The sequence below is a fragment of the Engraulis encrasicolus genome, chromosome 8 (genome assembly GCF_034702125.1).
Source record: "Engraulis encrasicolus isolate BLACKSEA-1 chromosome 8, IST_EnEncr_1.0, whole genome shotgun sequence".
NCBI lineage: Eukaryota > Metazoa > Chordata > Actinopteri > Clupeiformes > Engraulidae > Engraulis > Engraulis encrasicolus.
The window spans coordinates 8598077-8614370 of NC_085864.1; the positions used below are offsets into that span (position 1 = coordinate 8598077).

General features: G+C 43.9%; 1 protein-coding gene across 1 annotated transcript in view; it reads left to right on the plus strand.

Moving 5' to 3' along the window:
- The first annotated feature begins 12327 nt into the window (after positions 1-12327).
- LOC134454137 (spectrin beta chain, non-erythrocytic 4-like) overlaps positions 12328-16294 on the plus strand; it is a 133135-nt gene continuing 129168 nt past the window's right edge. The window contains 3 exon segments of the mRNA XM_063204941.1: positions 12328-12485; positions 13126-13277; positions 15212-15385. Of these exon segments, the coding sequence (XP_063061011.1) occupies positions 12338-12485; positions 13126-13277; positions 15212-15385 (474 nt within the window). The 5' untranslated portion in view covers positions 12328-12337.

The following is a 16294-nucleotide window of genomic DNA, read 5'->3' on the forward strand; positions in this document are numbered from 1 at the left end:
AATGCGTTGTGGCTATGAGGCAACCTGCAAGGGTGCCAAATCGATGAGTAGATATCTAACTTGACATGGCACCTTAATTGGTTGTTACAGTCCATTTCCATAAATGACAGGACGAATGTGTGCATACCTGAATGAATGACAAAATGATCATAATCAAAGCAAAGACGCACACGGCGTGACGTCAGAGGCACGCTGCTGTCCATGGTACTGATACCGTTGTGGCCAATTTTGGTCAGAGCACATTTAGAACATTAGTTACACATAATGCAGATCAGCTGATTGAACACAAATGCAAGGCGCCTCAGTTAGGCATACTTGCTAGTGATAGATGTTCCTTTTTGACAGGACTGGGTGGTAAGGGTACTCATTTGATCTAGTGGAACATGGCCCAGTTTGTCGGCACAGGCTTTGTTACCATTATATTGCAAATGTTTGGATTTATTTTAGGAATGCAACTAACAATTGGGGCTTCACATTGTGTGTGTGTGTGTGTGTGTGTGTGTGTGTGTGTGTGTGTGTGTGTGTGTGTGTGTGTGTGTGTGTGTGTGTGTGTGTGTGTGTGTGTGTGTGTGTGTGTGTGTTATAAAACAAACGGCAAGTCCAAATATAGAGTCTTTTGTCTTAAAATACCTTTATGTCCCTTTCAACTCACTCCCATATTCAGGCACAGCTGCTCCCCTGCCTAAAGTGAGAGCTATGACAGAAGAACACTTGATAGCTGGACAACTGTGTGTGTGTGTGTGTGTGTGTGCGTGTGGATGCGTGAAGGTGTGTGTGTGTGTGTGTGTGTGTGTGTGTGTGTGTGTGTGTGTGTGTGTGTGTGTGTGTGTGTGTGTGCGCGTGTGTGTGTGTGTGCTTGTGTGTGTACTGTATATATTATGCTGTGTGTGTGTGTGTGTGTGTGTGTGTGTGTGTGTGTGTGTGTGCGCGTGCGCTTGTGTGTGCACTGTATATATGCTGTGTGTGTGTGTGTGTGTGTGTGTGTGTGTGTGTGTGTGTGTGTGTGTGTGTGTGTGTGCATGCGCGTGTGTGTGTTATGGGGGTTTGCTGAACATGAAACAACATGAACGTGAAACAACTAACCAATCAATACAGACCCCCCTTTGAAATCTGAATGTTCTTCCATTCTAAGCCGCCATAGCTTCAGGTCAAGCTTGCTCTTCCTCTTGTTTCCCAACTCCATCCCATCCATCCCCTTCTCACTCACAGTTTGCTGGAAAAGCGTAACTACATCTTAACAACATTGTTATGGCATTGTCCAGAGTCTTAGGTAGCTGATTTAAGCCATGGTCATGACCATTGGGGTGACAATAAGGTTATAACAGAGGCGCTGCACAAACTGGTTTAAATACAGTATACCTCCAGACTCCTCTGTAGGTCCTCCTTATACTTGGGGCTGTTTCTCCTCATTACAACACAGTACACATTTGTTAGCGGATAACAGAATAGAGGGGGTGCAGAACGTGGCAGAGACTATCTAGCCGGGTGCAAGGAGAGAGAGAGAGAGAGAGAGAGAGAGAGAGAGAGAGAGAGAGAGAGAGAGAGAGAGAGAGAGAGAGAGAAAGAGAGAGAGAGAGATACAGAGAGAGAAAGTTATGACTCCTCCTTCAGGCGTATCAGCTGAGCTGAAACCTCTTCAGATTAATGTGCTATGACACATGTTCCCTCAGGTCTTCTTCCCCATGTTCACAGGAACAGCATGTGAACCCGATCACTGATACGGTTAAGACTAGAGTACTGTATGGAAAAGGCTATGGTTCAGGCTATGACTACTGCATGGCCAAAGCAATGGTTAAGACTACGACTATGGGGCAGCCGTGGCCTGCCTGGTGGTTAAGGAGATGGGCTTTAGATCAGGGGGAATCCCAGCTTCCTGCGTTCTATCTCACTCCATGGCTGAGGTGCTCTTGAGCAACGCACCTAACCCCACACTGCTCCAGGGACTGTAACTAATGCCCTGTACTTCAAATAACTGTAAGTCACATTAGATAAAAGCATCAGCTATAAGTGTAATGTAATCTAATGTAATGTACTGTAATTATTATTATATGGCCAAAGCTATGGGTAAAGCAATGACTACATTATGGTTAACTCGTTACAACACAGCGTTATAAATTTGCTGTTACTAGAATGGCAATTACCAAGTCATAGTACATTACTAAAGGTCCTGTGTTAGGTCTTAGTAGTGTAGTACTATGGTAATTAACTTTTCAATGACTATTACAGCGTGCCACAAGAGGTACGGCGTGCATTATGGGACTACAGCTGTGGTTAAAGCTGTGGCTGTGGCCATGGCTTTGCCACCATACTGTAGCTGTTTGGGGCCTCTTCAGCCCTGTTCAACCTGGTCAAGGCTATGGTCAAGGCTATCACTATGACCATGGCCAGGGATGGACTGGTGCCGAAAAGGAAGGCCTGGGCATTCTTGCGCAGCCCCATCTAATTTGAGGGCAAGTGTCAAAAAACTATAAATGCTTTCTGTTTGGCTGTTGTATAGTCTATATGGTATCTGTCCCCATCAAATAAGCCATGACTAACATTAACAAGGGAGTCTTTCCCGCCCTTTGGTCTTCATGATATGATGTCTATCTCCGATAGAAAAAAAGGTCTAAAGAACTATCCCTTCTATGGAGATTAGTCTTACTTCTTCTAACACGCTAGGTCACAATATACGTGGCTAATCACATCATAGGTTGTTATGGCTGTGCGTGCCTGTGCATGTATGTACCTGTAAGTGTGTGCATGGTGCTTGTGTGAATGAGAAGAGCACTGACGTATAATGCAGTGTTTCTCAAAATTATACCAATGAATATATATCAGAGGGTTGCAGGTTTGAATCCCACCCTTTCACTCCCTATCTCACTCCATGGCTGAGTTGCCCTTGAGCAAGGCACCTAACCCCACACTGCTCCGGGGACTGTAACTAATACATTGTAAATAACTGCAAGTCACTTTGGATAAAGGGTCAGCTAATTAAGTGTTTGAGCTGACACACATACAGTAATGTGAAGGCATATAATGTGAATACTGTAACTGATGGAGCCCCTTGCCTCACTCTCAGTCAGTCAGTGGAAGGATGGAACGAACTTGCATACAGTACTCCGTGAGTATATACTTTTTAGATTGTGAGAACCTGGATTTTTGTGGAGAATATTGGTGGCGACTGACGACTGCCAACATCTTGCCTATCACTTGTTCCTCAGGTAAAAGGTGCTGGTCCCTACAGAGTCGGACTAAAAGACTAAACAGCCTATACCGCCAGGCAATAAGACTTTTGAATTTACCGGACTGTTGAGAAATACTACTGCCCAATGTTTACATTGGGTTATTTATTAGGGATACTTATCATACTGAGGTTGGGGAGCTATTTATTTATTCTTTGGAAGATATATGTGGGGTGTGTGTGTGTGTGGAGGTGGGTGGGGAGCAAAGCATTTTAGCATTTAGGCACTCTCTCCGTCTCTCGGTTGTGCAAGTGCAGCACTGGTGTACTAATTTATGGAACTGTAATTATTGCATTCATTAATTATTTAGCCGAATAGCAGAGATGGTTCTGTTGACTATAGCTGAAGACAGCAAATCGCTTTTGAAACTCTGCTTTTGTTTTTCATTGTGCTAGAGTGGCAATACAGGCTGTAATTGTTGTGAAGTCATAGTTCATAGTAGTAACAGCTGCATGTAGTGTATCAGGCACCCCAGAGTTCATATGATATTAAATATGTAATAAAGATATCTGGCTGCATATATTGCAATGTTGGTGATAGGGTTATAACATAGGCTCTGCGCAAAGGGGTTAAGAGTTTTTTGGGAAATGCAGCACATTGTGCAACAGTGATGATACTCAAGCGTCATGGTTGTAGTGCTGTTCCCGGTAGCAGCTAGGAGTAGCGTAGTGTAGTAGTGTAGTAGTGTAGTGTAGTATACAGCCCTACATCTGCCTTTCATCTGGCCTGCGTCCAGAAATCAGATCCAGAGTCCTTCAGACAACAACCGCTCACTTCCTGTCTGAGTAGAGTGTGCTCACTCGCTTCCTCTCTCACTCCCTCCCTCCCATTAGCTAGAATATCACTGCATACCGTGTGTGTGTGTGTGTGTGTGTGTGTGTGTGTGTGTGTGTGTGTGTGTAATTTTTGCTATTAAAGCACGCCTGCAGATCCTTCCGACAAGATATAACTTGGCCACCTGGTACCCCTTAACCCTCTGGTTGTGTTACGGTCAAAAATTACCGTTTTGACACTTCATTCTTAAATAACTTCTCTATTTTTCATCATACACAAATGACACTTCATGATATCCTCCAGCTAACCTATTCAAATGGTCAAAATGAAATACAATGAAATTCCTAAAGAATTGTGGAAGATACACCAACTTGTTACAGTCATGGTGTTTCGGTAAAAAATGACCGGACCATTCATTTACATCTCCCAAAAGTTATATACAGTTATATTACATTCACTTTTCTCTCATATTCTTTTTTGTTGGGCTTTTCAGAATAGAACCATATACAAGATACAAGATACAAGATTCATATGGCCTGAAAGCCTCTGAGGGCCCTTAGACTCCAGGGGGTTGATAAAACAAATTGGTGCAAGATAAGACAAAAAGCCTACAAAAAACTAAAACAAAGCAGAATAACAGTTACATCACATTAGAAATGTTTCAAAATGATGTCTAAAAGGTATTAATCACAAAATATGCAAATCAGATTTTTAATCAATGTATTATTACCTTTTTTGTGTTATCGGTCAACTTTGACCATTAACACCATGAACGTAACCATGTTTCTAACATAACCAGAGGGTTAAACCATGACCCACACTGCATTCTCCACTCTTCCACAAATGAAAATGAAACAATAGCCCATATACTGAACGGTTGCAATGTTTACAAAGGGCTTTACACCGCTATGCATGACAGACTGGTTGACTTGGTTGCAGACAGTATAAAAGAAACGTTAGGGGAGTCAATAGACATGTATAACACAGTGCAGTGCAAATCCACTGGTTTAATACTGAAAACATCAATGGGGACATGAATAACTTCCCAAATAGCCCTGACATAACCATCATTAATGAATGAAGAAAATAGAACTATAACACTTATAGAAATAGAATGCTCTTTTGACCTGTATATGGATGGACATATGTTTTAACTCTAAAATGTTGAAATATCAGCCATTACTTAATACCATTGTGGGCCTTCTGTACCAATGCAGATTAGTTGTTTTAGTATTTGGGAGCCTTGGGCATATACACAAACTTGTCCTAACAGGACTGCAACTATCTGGACTGCGCAAAACAACAGCAAAGAGACTGGCAAAATACTGTTCCATCTCTGCCATCATAGGCAGTTTTTCCATTTGGAGACGATCCAAATGCGATCCAAATAAAAGTACTATACTCTCTGTGTGTGTGTGTGTGTGTGTGTGTGTGTGTGTGTGTGTGTGTGTGTGTGTGTGTGTGTGTGTGTGTGTGTGTGTGTGTGTAGGGGTTTATGCATGGTTGTGCATACGGTGTGTGTGTGTGTGTGTCCGTGTGCGTGTGTGTGTGTGTGTGTACGTGTGCGTGTGTACGTGTGCGTGTGATATGCACAAAGCTTATCCCTGCAAGTCGAAATCGGATAACTCTGTTGCGTGCAGTCCGTCCGCCTGAACGTCCTTCCGTCTTTACCTCCCTCCGAATGTCCATCCCTCTGTCCGTCCATGCATCCATGTGTTTGTCCTCTGTGGGCAGGGATGCTGACATAGCTTTGGCTGGGCCCAGGACAAAGTCATCAGAAAGACCCCCTGAACCCATGATGAGAACCCAGTTGTGAGCCCCTGGGCCTGGGGCAACTGACCCCTTTTCCCCTTGTGTGAAAGTCAGAGACAGGTCAGGCTGCTGGGTGCATAGCTCTACCCATCCGCATGTTGACATCCATCTGAATGTTCAATAGATGTATGACGTACATTATGTCTAAGTGTTATAGTAAAACTTGGGTTTCTCTTACACTTCAGACATGTGAAAGTTTTATCTTTTACCCAACATGTTTCGGAGGGATAGCTTCCATCTTCATCAGAGGGTCACATGGACCCATGTGTCTGTTCATCCATCCGTTCATCCATCCGTTCATTCGTCCATCCGTCCATCCGTCCATCCGTTCATCGATCCATCCGTCCGCCCGTCCGTCCATCCATCCATCCATCCATCCATCCATCCATCCATCCATCCATCCATCCGTCCATCCATCCATCCATCCATCCATCCATCCATCCATCTGTCTGTCCTCTAATCTGTGGTCATGTGTGAGGGGAGAGACAGTGGCAGGGCAGGGCAGGGCAGGGCAGGCTGCTGGTTGCACAGCTGTGTTTGTTTACCCCTGTGCCACACGGGAGACAGGCCTCGTCACATGTCACACGTCACATGTCACACAAGGCCACCCCAAAGGCCACCGGCCTGCCTGTCACACCAACAGACACCAGTTAAAAAAAGATTAGAATATAAAAGTGATAGTGAAATGGAAAGATAAGAAAAGAAGAGAATAGAAATGAAAAAGAAAGGAAAGTGAAGGAGACATTGATAACGACAAAACAGAATAGAATAGAAATGGAAAGAACAGAAGAGAAGAGAAGGGAAGAGAAAAGGAGAGAAAAGAGAGGAAATCAAAGGAGAATAAGGGAAAGGAAATAAAAGGAAAGGAGAGGTTGATGAGGACATCATGTAAAGGACAAACGCTAGCCCTCTCTCCCCTCTCTCCCCTCTCCTCTCTTTCCCCTCTCCCCTCTCCTCTCTCCCCTCTCTCTCCTCTCTCCGTCTGCAGTAAGGCAGCTGCTTTATTTGTGTGAAGGTGTTAATTGGACTCAGCATCCATCAACTCTGGCCAAAGGGGATTAGTGAACATCTTGACTTGAAGATGCACCCAGTATCTCATGGTCTTTTCCTGCAATATGCTGTGATATGTAGAAAGTAGAGATGTAAGTGCTTTATTGAGACTGAAGGAAATTATTCTCGGGTGGTAGTGATGTAATTTACCGGTAGTAGTAAAGGAAATAGTTTCATTTGCCGTGGTGCAGCAGAGAATCGTTCCAAATTCAGCTAGGTGAATACTATGAACTGGTGTAGAACAACTGGATCGACTCTAACCTAACCATTACTGAAACAGTCATTTCTGTTTATGTTTCCAAGATCTAAACCTTTCTTCAAAAATACTGTGTGGGGTAAGGTGACTAGCTTGTGATGTATTAGAGTAGAGGTGCTTTATTGAGGCTGAAAGAAGAGGTTTGCTGTCTGGTAGCATTGTTATAATCTAGGTAAAGAATGTGTCATTCCGTTAGTACAAAAGACATTCTTTATTCTTTAAAGTTATTCTGCTGAACACTATGAAAAGCTAGGGTAGGCTAACTAGTTTCTGTCTGTTCACATACTGTGCATATGTATCCATACTAACTTACGTACTTACTTATTTACTGATTTATTTATTTATCTATCCATTTATTTATTTATTTATTTATTATACATTGTATGTATGACTTGTGTTTGTGTGTGTGTGTGTGTGTGCATGTGCATGTGTGTATGACTGTGTGTGTGTGTATTGTCATGCATGGTTGCATGGACTCTTGATAACACTCTTCATATCTGTGTGTGTGTGTGTGTGTTTGTAACTGACTGACTGTGGAAGGAAAGACTATACTAGAGAGAGAGAGAGAGAGAGAGAGAGAGAGAGAGAGAGAGATTGAGAGAGAGAGAGAGAGAGAGAGAGAGAGAGAGAGAGAGAGAGAGAGAGAGAGAGAGAGAGAGAGAAAGAGCAATATATATATAGAGAGAGAGTCTCCTCGGGGTACTCTACTGATAGGGGGATTCCCCCTGCTCCTCCCCAGCTCCTCTCCCGCAGCTGGGGCCCAGAGGGATGCCATATGTGGGCCACATCGGACCCGGGACTGGGCCGCATGCACTGCCATCTGTGGTGCACCAACACCCACCCACCCCACCCTACGCCACCTCTCCTCCTTCACCCCTAGTGCCGAGGGGGGATGAGATTGAGCTCAGCACCAGAACGCGTTGAGCTGTGGAATACCATGTTCATGCTTCACGACACACACCCTTTCTTCTTCTCCAGACTCACATAGAATAAGCACAGATATACACATATGCACACACTTGATACACACAAAGGCACGTAAGCACGCATGCACACATGCGTGCACCGCACACACACATACACACCCACCAATATGTCCACCAATTCATGAACAAATGTGTGCTTTCGCAATAGGCCGCGGGACCACTGGTTTGAAAAATAGAATAACACAGCAATATGACAGTTGTATCTGCATGCGCAAAGTGCAAACTCAGCAAAGTTGACATCATATAAAGCAGTGATTCTCAAACATTTTCTGCTTGGACCTCCCTTTGGATCTAGGAATGTTCTCGCAATCCCCCATTCCCATATTTCAGACACTTTTCTGTGTCCTTTACGTAATATTGCTAAATTTTAACTTGAGATTAGCAGGAAAAGTAAATAGAGTTATTAGCCATATCAGTGAATAAATACTGTCAGTTAGTGACCAATTTATGGAATGGTTATATCATATGAAAGTGTACAATAATCATGCAAATATTCCCTTCTTTTTTGGATATTTATTTATTTTTTGAGATAGGACAGTGGAAAAGAGACAGGAAGTGAGTGGGGAGAGAGAGACAGGGAGGATTCTTCCAGGCCAGAATCGAAACCGGGTCGCCAGCGTAGCAGTCCATTGCCCAGCCGTTAGAGCCATGACTGGGCCAAACAGTGCCTTCTGTCTGTGACCCACCTCATGTACCTCCACGACCCCCACATTGGGAACCACAAACCTCAACTGACACACAAGTCTGTTATAGGTCTTGCATCAGTCGCTGAACAGCTGTCATTACTAAAGCGTTAAATATAAATTACAACAACCTAATTAGGAAAAAAAGGAGTGGATGCCCTAATTTTAATTTACAGGAGTGATGAATTTTTAGCATTTGTCTGGTCTTGGTGCTACATTCACTGTGAAGTGCCGGTGAAGATTCTCCTTCAACCAGGTCATGTTTGAGTATGGTGCCTTTGAATTTTATCCCTTTTTCAAGTCAAGTCAAGTCAACTTTATTGTCAGTTTCCTCATATGCACAGGTCATACAAGGAAACTGAATTTGTGTTTCTCTTCTGTCCCATACAAAACATGGATATACACACAGGGCTGACATTTAGCAGGACAAACATTAAAGTGCAAGACAGGACCAATAACAGTGTAACAAGTAAGAGGCACCCCTGATCAGAGTAAAGACAACTGGATAGCGGCCTCTCTCCTGGTTTTCTACGTGGCTCTTTCTGAGAGACTGCTCTGACATTTACCTCCAGAAATCCTATCCTAGTATGCAGGTTGTAGGGTATGGCATATAGAGTACGACTGTGATCTTGTCACATATGAATATGATCACCTGTATTTTTTTCAATGCCCCGTGTTGTGAATGTCAAGTATTGCGTTTTTAGTACACACTACATAATGCATAACATCTTAATATAGGGCTTATTGGCATGAGTGTCATAATCACATATCATCAATAGTATCTCTTTATCTCTCACCCCCCCTCTCTTTCTCTCTCTCTCTCACACACACACACACACACACACACACACACACACACACACACACACACACACACACACACACACACACACACACACACACACACACACACACACACACACACACAAGCTCTTTGTCAGACACTTCCTCTGTGTGTCTTAATCACCATGTTTGCGTAATTACATTTGTCTGAGAGACTCAATATGCTAGTGTGTCAATCCATGGACATGTTTTTGTCTTTTGTGTTTATCTGTTTGCATGTGTTTTGGGGGTAGTGGGCGTCATTGGGGATGGAAGGGTGTGTGCTTGTGTGTGTGTGTGTGTGTGTGTGTGTGTGTGTGTGTGTGTGTGTGTGTGTGTGTGTGTGTGTGTGTGTGTGTGTGTGTGTGTGTGTGTGTGTTTATTTTCTTGCACATGTTTTTTGTGCATGTGTTTTTGGGGGGTTGGTGGATATCATTGGGGGATTCAAGCGTGTGTGTGTGTGTGTGTGTGTGTGTGTGTGTGTGTGTGTGTGTGTGTGTGTGTGTGTGTGTGTGTGTGTGTGTGTGTTAGTGCACATGTCGTGGCTGTTATATCTGGAGCCAAAAACATGTTGTGTGGATGAGTGAATCTGCCCAATATGTTGGGGGATGGGACTGTGCAGAGAAGAGGGGGATTGGGGAGCCCCAAAGGCAGCGGAGGGGTACACCGGTGGGGGATGGGTACAAACGGAGGGGGGATCTCTCTCTCTCTTGCTCTCTCTCTCGTTCTCTCTTTCGCTCTGTGTCTCTTGGACAATGAATTTTATACAATGCAGAAGCATAGAACTGTTGTATCTAGTGACAGGCATCTAACAAAAGAGGACGTTTTAAATAGTATTATTTAACATAACACACTATTGGTCTTTTATTATTGCTGAGCATTTTTTTCATTTTTCTGTATGCTTCTTCTGTCTAATGCTTGTTATTATTGAGTTATTGTTGTTTTGTTGTTTAGTGATTATTTATTGTGATACCAAAACAGACAATTCCATGCTCCCATCGTTGTGGGAATAGTTTGGAGCGCGCCCTTTTCTCTTCCTGCAAGGTCCATAAAGATATGGGTGACGGAGTCAGTTATGGATGAACTTGCACACTGCAGTGAGTGCTTACCTGAACCCAATAGAACAACTTTGGGATGAATTAGAGTGGAGACAGAGAGCCAGGCCTTCTCGACCAACATCGATGTGTGAACTCGCCGATGTGCTTTAGGAAGAATAGTCAAACATTTCACACACTCCTGTGTGAACCGATATCATATTGAACCGTATAGGAATGGGATGGCAGTTATGTCCATATGTAAGTCAAGACAGGTTAGGGGATGCTTTTGGCAACATAGTGTATACTTCGTAGAACACTCAATCGCGTTACACTCAAGCGTGTTAAATTGGAGTAATTGTTGAAAAAAAATGCACTACAGAGCAGGATTTAACACTCTTTTACTTGGCCCAACTCCCTAAGTGTAGGATGAGAACTGCAAAACTTACTGCACACCTTTTGCCCCACAGCACATTATTTGTGAGGGCTTTAATTATGCCCTCAAGATGTTTTATGTGCAAGTTAAAGGGTGTATAAAGAGCCCAATGACACATAAATAAGCTGAACATTTGCTGGCGCCATGGTGGCTCGCTTTCTGTGTAAAAGGAGAAAATGATGAATGAAAGTGATGTAGTGCGTTTTTGTGTGAATGGAACTGTTTGTGTCCTTGAGAGACAGTGATAGAAAGACACCAGTGAACTCAGTGAGAGAACAGAACACCAATATACCTCCTCTTCTGTTCCCACCATCCTCTGTCTCCGTTCTTTCCCTCTGTGTATGTTCTCTCTATCCCCTTCTTTTCCTCCACAAATCTCCCCTTCTAATCTCCTACTTTTATGCACCTGTGTCTAACCTCACCCTCTCTTGATAACCTTCATATCTCTACCAGTCTTTTCATATCACACCTCTCTGTGCATTTTATTTATTTTCACAATTCGTTCTTTCGTTCTTTCGTTCGTTCTTTCTTTCTTTCTTTCTTTCTTTCTTTCTTTCTTTCTTTCTTTCTTTCTTTCTTTCTTTCTTTCTTTCTTTCTTTCTTTCTTTCTTTCTTTCCTTTCCCCCTACAATTGTCCATCACCCCTTGGTGGCACCATGGCCAACTGAGTTAGTTTAGGGTGTTTTCACATGTAGTTCCCTTTAGTAAGTGACCCAAACTCAGTCTTCTGTAAGTAGACCAAAAAGCGAACCAACAGAAAAAGAACTCAGTTCTATTTGTCTTCACATTGTGAGTGTATTAACTGAAAAAAGGACCAGGTTCTCTTTCTTGTCCTGTTAGGCTTTTTTTGTGGTGTAACTTGTCAGGACTTTTTAGCAAACCATACTGAGACCATGCCAACAAAGGTCTCAGTACGGTTTACTACCGAGGGGTCTACGTACAGTCACAGTTCTGTGTTTGCTTAAATGGCTGAAACTTTCAAGTGTGAAAATGCCCCTAAACTCTTTAACCCCTTTGCACAAAGCCTATATTATAACCTTACTGCCACCAAAATTGTAATGGCTATATCTTAATCAGTTACTTAAGGCTCCCGGTAATGTCATAGCAATGTTGTTATGATGTTGTTATGATGTAGTTGAGTATATTCAGAAAATCGTGTATAGACCCGTCGTTGACCCCATCTGTGCGAAGAGACTACGAGTTACATTAACAGAGTATTTTTCCTGTGTGTCAACAGGGTAAATGTGTGAATCCGGCAACATGGCCAATGCCTCCACAGACTTGGACAACGCGGAGGCCCAGCGGCAGCTCAACAACAACAACCGGCCCGTCAGCTCGGGGGGACACTGGGAGACCGAGACCACCAGTGCTAAGCTGTTTGAGTGCTCGCGCATCAAGGCACTAGCAGGTACAGTATAGACGCTAACTACTTGTGGAACCATATCGTGTAAAAAGAGGATTTGTTGGCTTGCCTCAGAAGAACTGTTGTCATGTCACCACAAAGTAATAAGAGTTACTGTACATCATTTTCTACTTCACAAAGCCTGTGAAAAACTCGAAATAATCAAATCAATTTAATATGTGTATGTCGGTCCGGGCATATGTAACCATACTTTCTATTGAGAACATCTTCATGGAGTATGAATTCACATCTATTACTATTACTATTATCTATTATCTATTCACATCTATTCACATCAATCTGTAGGGGAGACAAAGACCTCCAGGAGCACATAACTTGCACGTCAATGTGCTAGCAGGTATCTTCACCATGACGTATGATTTTAACTGGAACAGCTGATAATAGATAGCTGATTGGTCAGATAATCATCTTCATGGAGTAGGCATTTACAGAGGTTCATTTTACATACTGGGACACGGAGACCACCAGTGCTCACACATCAAGGCACTTGGAGGTATTATGTTCTAACAGTGGGGCCAAATAAGCTTTTTTGAATGCTTGAAAGCGTTGAACAAAATGTTGTCCGTTGTTTCTAATGTAATGTGTGTGTGCGTGCGTGTGCACGTGTGTGTGTCTGTGTGTGCAGATGAGCGGGACGCGGTGCAGAAGAAGACCTTTACCAAATGGGTGAACTCGCACCTTGCGCGCGTCTCCTGTCGCATCGCCGACCTCTACAACGACCTGCGCGACGGATACATGCTAACCAGGCTCCTGGAGGTGCTGTCCGGAGAGATGCTGGTCAGTTCCTTAAGACACAAAACACACACACACGCGCGCGCGCACGGGCACACACGCACACACACACACACACACACACACACACACACACGCACACGCAAACACACCTTCATACACCAGGATGCACACATGCAGTACAGAGGAGGGAAGGTGTCAATGTGACGTCGAAGCATGTACAAGGTGTTACTATGCCTGTCATTATAGTGCCCATATTTTATCACATAGAAAAGCATCACTTCGTTTCACTTTGTGTAGCATAAACTATAATTTATGCCACTACTATAGACACTATAATTTAATACGTTCATTTTTGTAGTTTCAGCCATTTCAGTCTCACCTCTACTCCTCAAGGACTCCAGCAACATACAGTATTATTCATACATTGTTACAATGTTCTTTGAGGGATGCTGCACAGTAAATTAAAAATGCAGTTAATTCAACACTTAGAGAGTACTCTGGGACCAAATACATATTGAATACAAGTTCATTCGACTCTCTAAGTGTTAAATTCACACTGCATTATTACTGTGTATGTATGTATTGAGTCTTGCTCCATTGAAAGCAGCTAATTAGTATTGTGTGGCGCCGGGATGGGGCGCAGCAGTAAATGCTGACTTAGCCACATGTACAGCACTACTACTCACTACGCCAGTAGGGCCAAATCATAGTGCATATCCCCTGCACAGGATGGGGCAGACCCCAGACTGTGGAGACAGGGCCGGAGAAAGATGGCCTGAGGCCCCTAGGCTAAAGGTTGCTGTGGGCCCCAGTGGAGGGCAAATTTCGCCACAAATCTACATAGACAGTGTCACAATTACAAGCTAGGAATTATGGATAACATGTCTACCAACTGTAGTCAACATGACAGATGAATTTTCAATATGATAACTTCCACAATTTTTATAACATATGGCGGATGGCCCTTGGCGGTGGATGGCCCTAGGCTGCAGCAATATCTATCCTGCGCGTTAATCCTGCCCTGTGTGGAGGTGCACTCTACAGACGGGGGCTAGTGCTATGCCATATTCAGGGACGGAATATGACTACATGAAATCCTGGGCCGGAAAAATGAAGAAGCTCTCCCACCATGGGTGTTGTTGCTAGTTTACAATAAGATTCAGGGTTTCAGGCCAGATGAGAGATAGAGACTCAAAGTTGTTGGGGGTTTGTTCTCTGAGGAAAATCTGAAAAAAAACAGTTGTTATATGTGTGATTTTAACACAACATGAAAATGGAAATAAAGAATCATGGTCTTCATGGTCCCCTTGGCTCTTGGGCCCCTGAGCCTGGGCATGGTTGGCCCGCACAGTATTTCGCCTTTGGCTGCATTATGCTGCACTGTGCTGTTTACAGACTCTGCTGTTGGGGTGTGTGAGTGTGGACACTATTGTCTTGTTTGCGTAGCACTTTTTCATTTGGCCTTCCTAGATGACAATTCAACACACACAAATACTCACATGCACACACACACGCACATTCAGTTCCTCAAAGTCAAAAAGACTCACAGACTCTCACACACACACACACACACACACACACACACACACACACACACACACACACACACACACACACACACACACACACACACACACACACACACACACACACACACACACACACACACACACACACACACACCATTGGTTCCCTCTATGTGCTCGTGCTCTGTTTTCTCAGCCTCGACCAGTGTGAAGTTGTACAGTATGCGTATCCCCTGACTAGAAAATGTGGACAAGGATTTGCAGATCCTCAAAGACAAAAACACACACACACACAGACACACACACACACACACACACACACACACACACACACACACACACACACACACACACACACACACACACACACACACACACACACACACACACACACACACACACACACACACACACACACTAACGGGTCCTTCCTATGCTCTGTTTCCTCAGCCCCGGCCTACGCGAGGTCGTATGCGTATCCACTGCCTAGAGAATGTGGACAAGGCTTTGCAGTTCCTGAAGGAGCAGCGCGTGCACCTGGAGAACGTGGGCTCTCATGACATCGTCGACGGCAACCACCGCCTCACGCTCGGCCTCATCTGGACCATCATCCTCCGCTTCCAGGTAGGAGGAACACACATACACTCGCGCTCACACACACACTAGAGTGTGGCTCGGGCCGTATTTTTCTGTCCGAGCCCGGCCCTCAGCCGACAGAAAAGTGATCGACCCCGACCCGAGCCCGAGACTATTTAAAATGTTTGTGTCCGAACCCGTCCGAAGCCCGATACCACTGTAATAACAACAGAACCTGTGCGCAAGCAAGATTTTCTATGTGGGCTCCTCCATACTCAAAATAGCACGTGATAAATAGCCAAGATAGGCAAAGACGTTAGGATGAGGCAATTTGCAGTAGCCTAATTTAGTTACGCACGCATAGTAAGTATAAACACACACACACACACACACACACACACACACACACACACACACACACACACATGTGACAGCGCACCTTATGTTTCCTTCGGTTAGACTAACCAGAGATATTGGGTGCGGTGTCCAAATGCATGGGAGGGGCGTGAGAGGATAAGAAAGGCGAAAACTAGGGAATACGTTTTGGATGCAGTCAGCACGCTATCGAAGCATTTGTTACGTTACTGTTAATGCAAATAAATCCCCGCGAGCCCTGTGAAGCTGCTGCTCCTTGTCGTTAAGAAGGATGGGCTATAATTTAACCCAGAAGAACCTGTTCGGCCCCCAAGAGAATGTAATTTCCCCTGATGTCCATGCGGTCAATATAAAATCAGGAAAGGTTGCACGCGCATAGTTACAACTGTACAGTAAAAGTGACAACAAGAAGAACCTACGTGAAGGACATGATATGTCACAGCGGACAAAGTAGTAACAGGAAACCTCTCCTACCTTACTCCACGTAGCTTGTGCATCTTCTTAGTTATCCATATTATGCTCCTTGGTAGCACATGCTGGAAATGTAATCCTTGGCGAACAATGCAGTGACAAACTTCGTCA